Genomic DNA, 14,528 nt, shown 5'->3' with positions numbered 1-14,528 from the left:
AGGAAGGAAGGAAGGAAGGAAGGAAGGAAGGAAGGAAGGAAGGGCTTCTTGCTTCTCATGGCCTGGGGTGTTGGGAGCAGGGGGTGGGGCTTGTTGCATGTGCCCGCCCCCTGGGCTCTTTACTGCCGGAGCTCCGCTCCTGTGCGCTCCTTCAGGAAATGACCCCTGACTTTTACTAATGCCAGACTCCAAGCACTGATATTTGGAAGTATCGCTGTCTCTCCCTCTCTTACTCTGTTCTCTCCTAATGAGCTCCCAGATTTCTTAAAAGGAAGAGAAATGAGGCATTTTTGATGATTTGGTGATTTTTGATTAGCTGAGAATTTAAAACACATAAGAAAAGCATTGCTGGGTGAGAGAGTAGGACCAACTAATAAACTTGCTAACTGGCAGGGATTTTGCCTTTTTGGTTAGCATCACTTATCTTTTAAAAATAAACCCAAGTATTTTGTGTGGGGGAAGGGTTATCATTTCTTCTCTATTGACTACACGCCCGATCCGCCCTCCCGGCTCCACCCCAACCCATCTGAAACTCACCAGGCTCTGCCCCTTCGCCCATTCAAACCACGCTGTGGCCCCGCCCGTTTTGAAACTCACAAGTTGGCCACCTGACCAGCTAGCCCGGCCTCTGTCTCTAGCTGTGACTACCAAAGAGACCTCGAAGATGTTAGCCCATGAGAGAAGATGGTCTCTTCTCCATGTGTGAACGCTTGCTTCAAACGAGAAATGGGTTGATGCGGTTCACCAGGATGCGCCGCTTTCTTTGTCGCGATGCTGGAAAGTGCCGGATGGGGTGGGCTGGAGATGGGAGACCCGCGTTCGAATCCACAGCCCTCTGTTTCTAATTGGTTTGCAAAGTTACCGGCCCGTCTTCAACCTTGTGGTAAGTGTGACAGGCCTTCTGGGGGCTCATTCCTTTTTGTTAGGATCCCCCCCCCTAAAATTTCTACCTCCTTTTTTTCAAGAACTGCTCTGCAACTGGAACAGCTGGAGGAGGGCAAGAAATGCGACAGGCACAGCATGTCTCATGTTGGGATTGCAGAGACGTGTGTGGGGGGGAATGTCCTGTAGGATTTCCTAGCATAGGAGCCTCCACCAGAAAAGAAGGAGTTGACCCTGTTACCAGCACCCTTGTACCTTTCCAGAATGTTCCTGAGAAACGGAGAAAACAAAACCCACTATCTCCTGTTCCTTCACACCTCCTGTACGTTCGGTCTGGGCAATCAGTCAGACGAAACCCCAGGGAGCTGAACAAGGTTTTGGATTTTGTTCCAGTCATTTGCATGCAGTTTTCTTCGGGATCTGCATATGCAACTGGGGCTTTGTGAACAGGTTGGCTCCGGAGCCAGCTCATCGCGGTTTGGTTGTCTTTCCAATCGTTGGTGAGCCGTTCGTATTGGAAAGAGGACAGAAGTCAACCTAGAAACCAGGTGCAGCAGAGGGGCGTTTCCCCAGGGGTTACCGCTTTTGGTTTAGTTTGGTGTCAGTTCTCCCTTTCCTCATGGTAGTTCAAAGAGCTCGGGAACACAGGGAGGGAGATGGCTCGCTGAAAGGAATCAAAAAGAGCCAAAACTGGGAAGCCGGCTCTCTCTTTCTTGCCAACCCTACCCTACTTCATGTTCTCATGTTGTTCAGAGCTAGGATGCAGCAACACACCCCTTTTGTGCTTGGCCCGTTTCCAAATCCTTCTGTTTTGGCAGCAATAAAAATTGATTTCAGTTTGGAAATGGCTTGAGGACTTTCCACACTCATCGCCGATCAGGATCGTACAGTTCCCAGGCAAAGAGGGGCACCTGCCCTGCACTCAGCCTCTCTCTTCTCGTTTGTTTGGGACTGGAACTCCGGATCTGGGTTAGACGAGGACACGTGAATCCTCCCGCAGTTCACTGGGTCTTCGAGCATTGTGGCTACAGAGCAAGATCACTTGGCGTTCTGTAAGTCGGTTCTCAAGCAGAGCTCAGAGGGACTTGGAGTTGGGAGGGAAGGGTTTGGTTAAAGGTCTAACTTGTCTTTGCTTAGGCTGTTGGGCCTTCCTAGTGACCATTTGAAATGCTGTCCATTTCGACAAGTATCCTGCAAGCCGCTGTGATTTCTTCCCCCCCCACCAGCTAGAACATTGAGCAAAGCAGGATAACTTTGTACCTGACTACAAGATGGGAATAGGGTCGTTCTGTTTTATGAATCTGAGTTGTCTCCTTGTTGGGTCTTTGGATGGTGCCTCGTGTCAGTGGGCGGGACCTGCCACATGCGGGATTGTCCGACTGACATTTCGTGGTGTCCTCTCTCTGTCTTCTAACATCTGCTCTTTTATGTTTCGTCTGGCATGAAAACTCGCTTTTCTTAATGAACGCATACACGTCAGTAAATTATCTGAAGGCTCCGAAGCTTCCCGTCTCCCTCTTCTGGCTGGAAGATGGATTGCAGTGAAGGGTTGTAGAGATATACTAGTGCCGGGGTGGCCAAACTGTGGCTCGGGAGCCGCATGCGCTCTTTCACACATATTGTGCGGCTCCCGGCAGGACGGCTGGGGAAGCCGAACATCATTAGCAAACAAATATCATTGGGCAAATCATTATCATTATCACTATCTGCTTTTAAAGGTAAAGGTAAAGGTTCCCTTGCTCGAAATTCAGTCGAGTCCGACTCTAGGGTTGCGGTGCTCATCTCCGTTTCAAAGCCGAAGAGCCAGCTTTGGTTGTTATTTTGGGAAGTCTCATTTAATGTTAATGAAAAGCAAATTTTGCATATTTCCCCGTAAAAACGTGTAATATTTGTTCATGCCTTGCGTCTTCCAAACATCTGACATTTATTCTATGTGGCTGTTACATTAAGCAAGTTTGACCAACCCTGTATAACTTTTGGGCTCGACAGATCTCTTCTGCAAGCACAAATGGGATTTTCGGAGTGGAGTTTGAACTTGCATGAGAACCAGTGAGTGAAGTCCATTGGGAAGCTGCACAGGAGAACCCTGTTCACCTAAAGTGACCCCCAACACACACACCCAAAATATGTGTGTTTGCGCCTCCTGATGTCCCATTACCCCTCCAGAGTTTGCATATGTTCGCTAGTCAGGGTTGGGTCAGTAATTTGTGAATGTTATTTTCCATCTCGGACCCTGTAAAAGTACTCCAAGCTACTGGCATTTAAACGTGCCGAGGTAGGAAACGTTAAGTAGGTACATGGGGTTTAGGCAGAGGTGGGGGGGGGAGTATTACTTAGGACAGATAACGAAGGCACGTTTTTGGAATTTAAAAATGTCACGTTTTTCAGAAATATCTTTTAGCCTGTCATCTTCAGCGTTGCCTTACGTTTTCCGTATATTGCAGATTTCTGGGAACGGTTTCCTCTTAGATTAATACGATGTAGAATGTAACGTATGGGGAAAGTCAGTTAAAAAGGGTACAACAGAGAGGAAGGAAACAGCAAGGTTTTACTGACAACCAGGGGTCATTTCGTAGAAAAAGAGGTGCAGGAGCTCATTAGCATAACTCATTTGCATATGCCACACACCCTGAAATCACCGGAAGTGTGTCAAAAGGCAACACCCACCACTCAGGCTCCACTGGACTGTTTTGGACTGCTAGCTATTGGTGGGGGGGGGCGTGCAGATCTGTCCTCACAGAGGAGGGAGAGCTTGTACCTGAATAAAACCTGATCTTAAAGGTGCCACTGGACTGTTTTGGACCGGGGGGTCGGGGGGGGGCTCTGCAACTTACCTGCCTGCTTCTTGCTCTGACTGAGGGCTGCTGGGAGCAGGGGGTGGGGCTTGTTGCATGTGCCCGCCCCCTGGGCTCTTTACTGCCGGAGTTCCGCTCCTGTGCGCTCCTGCAGGAAATGACCCCTGCTGACAACCATTTCCTGTTCACATAAGATAAAGGACAATTTTATATCCCTCCCTCCAAAAAGCAAATCTCTCTCTCTCTCTCTCTCTCTCTCTCTCTCTCTCTCTCTCTCTCTCTCTCATACTAACGAGTTTTGTTAATTGAATCAATTCAAAGTTCTTCCAGGCAGGCTTTAACCATAATAACGTTCTTCTTCTTTAAACCAAAGACACTTCTGCACATTTTTTCCCCCAGCCTTTTATACATAATTGGTAGAAGATTGTTGCTTAAAGCGAATCATTCCCGCACCTCATGGAAGTTTGATTGAGCTAATATCTTGGCTTTCACACCTGAATATCCAACTGATCTACTCTCAGGCTTAAGAGAATTCAGAATCTTCAATGGAACTAGGACCCACCTAGAGAACTAACTTATTAGCTGAAGACGAAATGTCATCTCTATCCCTCCAGACAGCTAAACGGGATTTTAATTTGAAGGTAACCCAAAAAGCTTGTGGGCTGACTAGTGTTAAAATCTTAATGGTGTGTGGTGTAAAGTGATATCAAGTCACAGCGGACCTATGGTGAGCCCAGCAAGGGGCTTTCAAGGCACATGAGAAGCAGAGGTGGTTTGCCAGGGCCTTCCCGTGCAGAGTCTTCCTTGGAGTTGTGCATCCAGGCACTAACCACCAGGGCTGACTTTGCTTAACTTCCAAGATCTGAGAAGATTGGGTTGTCCCATGCCACCTTCTCTCCCCAAATCCTAATAAGAACATAAGAGAAGCCAATGTTGGATCAGGCCAATGGCCCATCCAGTCCAACACTCTGTCACACAGTGGCCAAAGATACCAGGTGCCATCAGGAGGTCCAGCAGTGGGGCCAGAACACTAGAAGCCCTCCCACTGTTGCCTCCCCCCCCCCAAGCACCAAGAATACAGTGCATCACCTGTCCCAGCCTGAGAGTTCCTATCTATACCTTGTGGCTAAGAGCCACTGATGGACCTCTGCTCCATATGCTTATCTAGTTCCCTCTTGAAGCCGTCCATGCTTGTAGCTGCCACCACCTCCTGTGGCAGTGAATTCCATGTGTTAATCACTCTTTGGGTGAAGAAGTACTTCCTTTTATCTGTTCTAATTACCCCTTCTCAAAAAAACTTTCTAATTACCCCTTCCCAAAAGAACTTTCTAATTACCCCTTCCCAAAAAAACTCCTCTGGGTTTACTGTATTTGGTCTACAATCCCATGCATGGTTACCTGAGAGTAAGCCCATTGAACACCACGGAGCTTACCTCTGAGTAAACACACACAAGATTATGCTGTTTGGCTGCCAGGAATGCACGTAAAGAATTTTTGTTATAGGTGAGGTGGTGGAATTTTTAAAGGAGGAGAAAACATTAACTGAGCTTAGTTTTGTCTATAGCAGTAAGCGTCAACAGGTTGAGTAGAACCTCCATGGATCTGAAGAAGTGTGCACGCCCACAAAAGCTTCTACCCATAGGGTTCCCAAATCAGGCCGGAGGGCGGGGAATCCCCCGCTTTGACGGCCCAATTTTCGACGGGACGAAAATCGGGCCCGGGGGAAGCCCCACCCCCGCGTGCGCGTCACCCGGAAGTGACGTCGCACGCTGGGAGCGGGGCCACGCCATTTGAGGGGAAAACAAAGAGTTTTCCCCTCAAATGGCGTTGCCCCGCCCCCAGCGTGTGACATCACTTCCGGGTGGCGCACGTGCACGACCAGGACGCCGGCCAGGAGCTCCCCGCTCCCGGCCAAAAAAAATTGGCAACCCTATCTACCCAGAATTAAACTTTGTTGGTCTTAAAGGTGCCACTGGACTCCAACTTTGTTCTAGAACCTTCATGGTTATGTCTTTGAGGGTGACCGTCACCTTTATGCCCTGCTTGTGGGCTCCTAGAGCTATCTTTCTGGCCACCACCGGAAACAAAGTACCGCGCTAGAGAGACGTCTGGTATGATCCACCAGGACATTCTTTTCTTGTTCTCTCGTGGGTGTGTGCATAACGTGCCGTCAAGTCACAGCTGACTTACGGAATCCCTGTACGGTTTCCAAGGCGAGTAGAGGTGGTTCGCCATTGCCTGGCTCTGTGTAGCGACCCTGGACGTCCTTGGTGGTCTCCCATCCAAGTACTAACCAGGGATGACCCTGCTGAGCTTCCAAGAATGGAGTCAAATAATATTGTACATGGTTGCAGAGGAACATCGCTGCGCCCAGGGGTCATTTCGTAGAAAAAGAGCTAGGGGGACTCATTAGCATAACTCATTAGCATATGCCACACCCCCTGACATCACCGGAAGTGTGTCCTCCCCACAGCCGGCGGCGACCTCCAGCGGGCACCAGCAGGGAGCTCCAGGCCCCGCCCTCCCGCACCTCACCGCGCCCCCCCCCCCAAAATGACCCCTGCCTGCGCCACCGCAGCCTCAGATGAATTTCTTGCTCTCGGAAAAGTGAGTCCCAGGAATCCACTTTTTTTTTTAAATGCAAAGCTGGGGGTGGTGGGGAATCATCAATTTTTTTTGCTGCGAAGCATGGCGTCAGCAGAGGGGGGAGCGATCCAGTGCTTGTGAAACCACTCTGATCTTTTTTCCCCCGCTCTGGGCAAGTGGTTTGTGGTTTTCGAGTTTGCTCTGTTCTCTTGCCAGGAGAATAAACGATCATTAGTCACCATTACCATCAAAGGCCGGGGGCAAAGAGATAGGATGCCTGGGTCGGGATGGGAACAGCGCACCTCTTCCTTGACACACACACACCCCTTTAGGTTTTATCCTACAACAACAATGTTCTTAACCAGCTGTTGGACCCTGACCCAGGCCCGTAGGCAATGTTTCCTCTAAGCTGTGGAGGGTTGTGAACAAAAATTCTACTTTGTGAGCTACTGGCATTAAAGTTGTGAGCGAGCAATTTGGCGGTTGCATACATGAGTTTGCTCTGGAGCCCTCCTTCCTGAGCAGAGACAACAATGGGTGAGCCGGAGGCTGAAAAACAGTGAGCTAGCTCACACCAACTCAGCTTAGAGGGAACACTGCCCGTAGCCAGGGTTTTTTCATTCGGGGGGGCCTTCAAATAAGTCAGGGGGCACCGACATCACAAAAATTACAACACAAAATGTTAATAAGATTTTTTAAAACTTAAATTCGCCGGTTAGAGCAGGCAGTCGCTCATCCACGGAAGTCTCCCATGGCAGGGCGAGGGGCTCCAGCAGCAACAGGGCGAGGGGGTGGGCGAGGAAGCGCTGATGTGCCCTGGAAGCCAAGCGCCTTCACTGGCACTCTGGCTGGGCACCCAAGCACAGGAGGAGGTGGAGGAGGAGGAGGAAGAAGAAAAGACGCCCTGGCCCAGATCACACAGTACAACGGCCTTGGCCCTGCGGAAAGTTCCTGCACTGTCAAAGCCCACCGGCCCTACCTTGCCTGCTGGCCCACCCGCCTGGCTGCCTCGTGCAGCGGCAACACTCGAGTAGGGGCGGCAGTGGCGGGGAAGCAAGCTGTGCATGCGGTAGGGGCAGCAGCGGAAGTGGTTCCGCTCCTGTGGAAAGGGGAAAGTAAAGTTCCGCGGGCTGGCGGGCTCCTCGTCCTAGCCTCACAGAAAGAGCGGAGGGGACAAAAGGCTTCCTTTCACAAGATGGTGCGATGTTGAACACCGCTACTGGCATTAATGTTCTGAGTGAGCGATTTGGCTGCTGCATCAGTCTACTCTGGAGCCCTCCTTCCTGAGCGAAGACAAAAATGTGTGAGCCGGAGGCTAAAAAACTGTGAGCTAGCTCACACTAACTCAGCTTAGAGGGAACACTGATCATGACCCCATGGGGTTTTCAAGACAAGAGACGTTCAGAGGTGGCTGGCTATTCCCTGCCTCTGTGTCATGACCCTGGTATTCCTTGGTGGTCTCCCTTCCAAATACTGATCAGGGCGGACCCTGATTAGCTGCCGAGATGTGATGAGATTGGGCTAACCTGGACTAATCCAGGTCAGGGCCATTGTAAATCAACTCCCCCCAAAACCGGAAAAGGAGCTGCGGTGGCTCAAGTGGTTAAAACGCTGGACTGCAGGCCGTGGAAGGTGGGTAGTTCAGCAGTTCGAGACCCGGGTTGCCGCATGCTGGAGTGAGCTCCCATCTCTAGTTCCAGCTCCTGCCAACCTAGCAGTTCGAAAGCGAGAAATTGCAAGTAGATAAATAGGGACCGCTTCGGTGGGAAGGTAACAGCGTTCCGTGCGCCTTGGTGTTTAGTCATGCCGGCTACATGACCATGGAAACGTCTTCGGACAGCGCTGGCTCTTTGGCTTTGAAACGGAGATGAGCACCGCAACCCTAGAGTCGGACTCGACTGGCTTTCGAGCAAGGGAATCCTAAAACCAGAAAAAAAAACAGCTTGATGAGAACTGAGCATGCTCCAGGAGGCACTGAATGTTGAGAAAAGTTGAGAGCCAATTAAAGGGGGGGCAGAAGCCCTGAGAGCTTCCATTGTCCTAGAAGAAGGGATTTGGATGATGGAGGGGATTCCAACTTGTTCCGCCTTCTGCCGTTCCGTGCAGGCTTGCAGCATTCTAATGATATTAGAAAGTCTCCCGTAAAGAGAATGTCTTGCTCACTTTTTTGGTTTTTTGCTTTTTTCATGATGTGGTGTTTGTCAATTTGTTCGAAGTATATCTTTTTTATTTTCTCAGACTTCTATTCCGCTCTGTCCCCTGCAAAGCAGGGCTCAGGGCAGCTTACAGCAATCAAAATACAATAGTTCAACATATAACAATTTAAAATCCATGTTGTTATAAATTAAAACCTGTGACTTTCTTTACTACATCAGATGATGCCCTAAGATCCATCACAGGGGCAGCCAGCACAGAGAAAGAAAGAACATAAGAAGAACATAAGAACATAAGAGAAGCCAATGTTGGATCAGGCCAATGGCCCATTTGGTCCAACACTCTGTCACGCAGGGGCCAAAAACACCAGGTGCCATCAGGAGGTCCAGCAGTGGGGCCAGGACACTAGAAGCCCTCCCACTGTTGCCTCCGCCCAAGCGCCAAGAATACAGTGCATCACTTTCCCCAGCCTGAGAGCTCCTATCTATACCTTGTGGCTAACAGCCACTGATGGACTTCTGCTCCATATGCTTATCTCATTCCCTCTTGTAGCCGTCCATGCTCGTAGCTGCCACCACCTCCTGTGGCAGTGAATTCCATGTGTTAATCACTCTTTGGGTGAAGAAGGACTTCCTTTTATCTGTTCCAACCCGACCGCTCTGCAGTTTCATGGAGTGCCCACGAGTTCTTGTATTGTGAGAAAGGGAGAAAAGCACTTCTTTCTCTACCTGCTCTATCCCATGCATAATCTTATAAACCTCAATCATGTCACCCCTTGGCCGTCGTTTCTCCAAGCTAAAGAGCCCCAAGTGCTTTAACCTTTCTTCATAGGGAAAGTGTCCCAACCCTTTTATCATCTAGTTGCCCTTTTCTGCACTTTTTTTGCATTCTTTTGCACTTTTTTGCAAAGAGAAGGGAAGAGAAAACCCTGCGGATCTCTCTAACCATCGCTGTCCTCAACCAATATGCCCAGTGGAACATCTCAGTCTTACAGGCCCTGTAGAACTGGACAAAATGAGCACAGCCATCGAGGGACTGTTCCACATAATCCAGTGGTGGCAAGACGGTGGGTCAACAGGTCATGGTCGACTGTATCAAACACTGCTGAAAGACCTAACAACAACAACCACGCAGACCCGCCTTGATCCCGATGTCTATGGAGAGTGTCTGTAAAGGCAACCGGCACCATCTCCGTCCCATGGCTAGGACAGAAGCCGGATTGGAATCGCTCCAAGGCTGACGTGTCCTCCGGGAAAGCCCGCAGTTGTTGTGCCGCCTGCTCAACCACTCTGTTCAGGAATGGAACATTCAGAACTGAGCAGTAGTTGGCTAGCTCAGAAGGATCTAGCGATGGTTCTCGGGAAGACGCCCGAACCCAAGGACAGATTAATGATGTCTGCCAGGGAAGTTCGTACCCTCTCCGCACTGGCTTTAACCGGCCACGAAGGGCACAAGTCGAGGAGGCAGGTGGTGGATTTAACAGCTGACAGGATCCCATCAACGTCAGTCTTCTGCGCTAGTCATCTGAACTGATTTCATACTGAACCCAATGATGGCCAAGAAGCCTCAAGTTCGCTCACTGCGTCAACATCGGGGGGAGGTCACGGTGGAGCGAAAAGACTTTCTCTGCAAAATAGTCAAATCACTAAAATTTTGGGAGTCCCGCGCTAGGGACATAAGCAGTCTAATTTCTCTAAACAATTGCACTGGGGGAGAGCTTGCGGATGCAGTGGGGGCCACATAGTAAACTTTCTTTGTGGCCTTCACCACCATCCCATAGGCTGTCATCAATGTCCCACAGGATGTTCTTGCAGCTTCATCCCGAGTGCAACACCAAACTCATTCTAGTCTTCTAAGCTCTGGCTTCATTTCCCTTAGCTCCGAGGTATAGGTAAAGGTAAAGGTTCCCTTGCTCGAAAGCCAATCGAGTCCGACTCAAGGGTTGTGGTGCTCATCTCCGTTTCAAAGCCAAAGAGCCAGTGCTGTCCGAAGATGTTTCCGTGGTCATGTGGCCGGCATGGCTAAACACCAAGGCGCACGGAACGCTGTTCCCTTCCCACCGAAGTGGTCCCTATGTATCTACTTGCAATTTCTTGCTTTCGAACTGCTAGGTTGGCAGGAGGTATACCTCCGAGGTATACCAAGGGGCTAGTTTTGAGAGAGGCGAAGAGGACATCTGGGAGCGACCTTGTCGATGGCCTCCGAAAGTTGATTATGCCAACTTTCCATCAGTGCATCTAGCGAGTCACCGGGGGGTGTCAGATCCCGCAGGGCATTCTGGAAACTAGTTCAATCTATACGTCTCTGTGGGTGAACATAAATCCACTTGCTACCTTTGTAGGGGAGGACTGATGTATCCAGACGGGCCTTCAGGGCAAAATGGTCCAACCATGGCACTGTATCCATAGAGATCTGGCCAATGTTCACACCCGCCATGAAGATCAAATCTAGCGTGTGGCCTGCTTGATATATAAGAACATAAGAACATAAGAGATGCCAATGTTGGATCAGGCCAAAGGCCCATCCAGTCCAACACTCTGTATCACACAGTGGCCAGAAATACCAGTGCCATCAGGAGGTCCACTAGTGGGGCCAGGACATTAGAAGCCCTCCCACTGTTGACCCCCCCCCAAGCACCAAGATGACAGAGCATCACTTGCCCCAGAGTCCCTATCTATACCTTGTGGCTAATAGCCACTGATGGACCTCTGCTCCATATGCTTATCTAATTCCCTCTTGAAGCCGTCCATGCTTGTAGCCGCCACCACTTCCTGTGGCAGTGAATTCCAAGTGTTAATCACTCTTTGGGTGAAGAAGTACTTCCTTTTATCCGTTCTAACCCGACCGCTCAGCAATTTCATGGAGTGCCCACGAGTTCTTGTATTGTGAGAAAGGGAGAAAAGTACCTCTTTCTCTACCTGCTCTTTCCCATGCATAATCTTATAAACCTCAATCATGTCACCCCTCAGTCGTCATTTCTCCAAGCTAAAGAGACCTAAGCGCCTTAACCTTTCCTCATAGGAAAAGTGTTCCAACCCCTTTATCGTGCGAGTTTCCCTTTTCTGCACTTTTCCCAAAGCTATAATATCCTTTTTACGGTGTGGTGACCAGAATTGCACACAGAATTCCAAATGAGGTCGCACCATTGATTTATATAGGGGCATTATGATATTGGCTGCTCTGTTTACAATACCCTTCCTAATAATCCCCAGCATAGCATTGGCCTTCTTTATTGCAGTCACACACTGTCTCGACATTTTCAGTGAGTTATCTACTACAACTCCAAGATCTCTCTCTTGATCAGTCTCTGCCAGTTCAGACCCCATCAATGTGTATTTATATTTAGGATTTTTGGCTCCAATGTGCATCACATTGGGACCCGATACAACCTGGGAGAGCCCTAGTGTTGCCATGGATGCTACTAGGTCCGAAGCCTGAGAAGAGGAAGAAGCGATATCTGCGTGGACATTGAAGTCCCCCGGAATTATCAGTCTGCGGTACCTCAAGGCCCACTCTGCCACTGCCTCAATTAAATTTGGCAGGGTATCTGCCAGTGCACTGGGAGAAGAAGAAGATGAAGAAGAGAGGAGGAGGAGGAGGAGATTGGATTTTTCCAGGGGAGCTGATCTCTGAGGTTTGGAGATGAGCTGTAATTCCAGGGGATCTCTAGGTCCGACCTGGAGGCTGGCATCTCTACGTTGCTCCTGTCATTGTTTCTAGATGGGAAGCTCCCTCATAGTGAGTCAGACTGTTGGTCTGTCTAATTCAACACGGTCTACCAGGGCTGGAAGCAGCTCCCAACAACTCCTGCTACCTCAGGGCAGACAAAATGTTAAAAGTTCTTCTCCTCATGTATCTTTGTCTTGTGTAACCTCAGATCCACAGGAATTTCCCAACCTGGACTCGGCAACCATAGCTGGCTGTTTGTTTATCTTCTGGCTCCCAAGTTCCAACAGACTTATGGGGACCCCGTAGAGTTTTCAAGGCCAGAGACGTCCAGGGGTGGTTCGTCATTGCCTACCTCTGCAGAGCCACCCGGGTCTTCCTTGGTGGTCTCCCTTCCCAACTGTAACCAGGGCTAACCCTGCTTAGCTTCTGAGATCTGATGAGATCCGGCTAACCTGGGCTGGTTTAGACGGTGTTAAAAAGGGGACTGAGCAAATTGCTGCAGGATAAATCCCTCAGTGTCGCTACTGTGAATTAGGAAGGAGGCATAGCCATGCAATGGCTTCGAGGACCTTCCATGCTCAAAGGCACTAGACCTCTGAATGCCAGTTGCCGGAGGAGGCCTTGGCCTCTGTGCCTCTCCCTGGGTATCGGTTGGTCACTGTGGGAAGTAGGATGACGGCCTACATTGGAATATTGGTCTCATCCAGCAGGGCTCCTTTTAGGGTTGCCAACCCCCCAGTTTGCCAGGGGTCCCCCGTTTTGGGGGGGGGGTTCTACCCACTGCCCCCAACACCCACAGCCACCCCTCTCTCTCCCTTTAAGTGTGTGGAACCCGTGTTTCCTCCCAAGCCCGATCTCCGCAAGCTTGCAGGGAAATGCCAGCTTCGCTCTTAAAAGGGAAACACGGCTGCTCTTAAAGGGGAAACGTCGGCTCCTGCGATTAAAAGGGCAGGGAACTGCCATTTATGGAGATCTGGCGCACGGGCGGGGGGGGCGGACGACCCCAACGTGGTGTCATCCCGTCGGGGATGCACCACCCCCTCGAGGAATGCCCCCAAAGTCCCCCGCTGGGGGTAAAAGATGGACTTGGCAACCCTAGCTCCTCTTATGTCCTTAACTGGTGATGCCACGGACTGAACCTGGGACCATGTATATACAGCGCAGGCACTCTACCGCCGAGACAAGTCTCCACCACGATTCCTTCCCACATAATAATCCCTCAGCTTGGCACGGACAGAGTAGCTATGAGGTCCAGGGGTCATTTCGTGGAAAAAGAGGTGCAAAAGCTCATTAGCATAACTCATTAGCATAGCTCATTTGCACATGCCACATGTACAAGCTCTCCCTCCTCTGCGAGGACAGATCTGCACGTCCCCCCCCCCCGATAGCCAGCAATCCAAAACCGTCCAGTGGACCCTGAGTGGTGGGTGTTGCCTTCTGACACACTTCCGGTGATGTCAGGGGGTGTGGCATATGCAAATGAGTTGTGCTAATGAGTTATGCTAATGAGCTCCTGCACCTCTTTTTCTACAGAATGACCCCTGGGGTGGGGGTTAAAGTTGGAACCAGTAACTTGAAGGATATCACTGAAAAACAGTCTCAGTTTATTCAATTCACAACATCATTTTCAAAGTGGGCTGTGCCTTCACAACACTCAATATGTAACTGCTGGAGCAGATATCTTCTGGAAGCTCGTTATGATTTGGAAATTGTATAAGTGGTTTATTTATTTGTCTATAAATGAGTTATTCTTTAATCACTATTATTTATCAATTTTTGAAATTGTCATGGGCACAGTTAATTTCTTTGAGATCCTCTTTGGTGACACGTCTGTATGTTGACGCAGTTCTTTCCTTTGCAGATCAAGACGGAAGACCTCAGTGACTCCTTGCAAAACGCCCTCCCTTCCCGACCGACCCATCTAGTACAAGGGCCCTCGATGATGCCCGGAGGCCAAATCACTGGGGTAAGAGACTGAGGGCTTGGGGACGTCCGGATGGGAAAGGGAGCTCAGCCTACCCCAAATCTTGTTGGTCCTCAGTGGATGGTAATAATGGTGTGACCTTAGGAGACACACACACCCCCAATGCCACTGTCTCCTCCAACCCAAGGGGCTGCTACTCCACTTGACTTGCGTTTTTCTCCTCCTCCTCCAGGATATGAGTTCTCTTCACACTTTGCAGCAACTCGTGCAGGTCCCCGGCCACATGCAATCTGTCCCCCTGTTCCTGCTTTCTCAGGCCCCAACAGGACAACAAGGTAAGGTGAACACACAGACGTGTATCAGAGGAACATAGACAATTGCTTTCGGTTGAATCCGTCGCGTGATCTCTCTAGTCCAACGCTTGACAGAGAGCAACTCTCCAAATGGCAAAGCTCAAAAATGTCTTAAATGAAAGGAGTCTTGAAGGATGAGTAGTAAGTAGTAGTAGTAGTAGTAGT

The 14,528-nt window shown here is 49.9% G+C and overlaps 1 protein-coding gene across 1 annotated transcript in view; it reads left to right on the top strand.

The window, feature by feature from the left end:
• POU2F3 (POU class 2 homeobox 3) overlaps positions 1-14,528 on the top strand; it is a 90,814-nt gene that overhangs the window by 33,114 nt on the left and 43,172 nt on the right. The window contains exons 5-7 of the mRNA XM_015425671.1: positions 715-883; positions 13,948-14,052; positions 14,243-14,345. Coding sequence (XP_015281157.1) covers positions 715-883; positions 13,948-14,052; positions 14,243-14,345 — 377 coding nt within the window. The remainder of the gene's footprint in view (positions 1-714; positions 884-13,947; positions 14,053-14,242; positions 14,346-14,528) is intronic.

The sequence above is a fragment of the Gekko japonicus genome, unplaced genomic scaffold (assembly GCF_001447785.1).
Source record: "Gekko japonicus isolate JY-2015 unplaced genomic scaffold, Gekko_japonicus_V1.1 scaffold1205, whole genome shotgun sequence".
NCBI classification, from domain to species: Eukaryota; Metazoa; Chordata; class Lepidosauria; order Squamata; family Gekkonidae; genus Gekko; species Gekko japonicus.
Note: the sequence above shows the minus strand (reverse complement) of the source record. Positions and strands in the feature narration are given on the sequence as shown.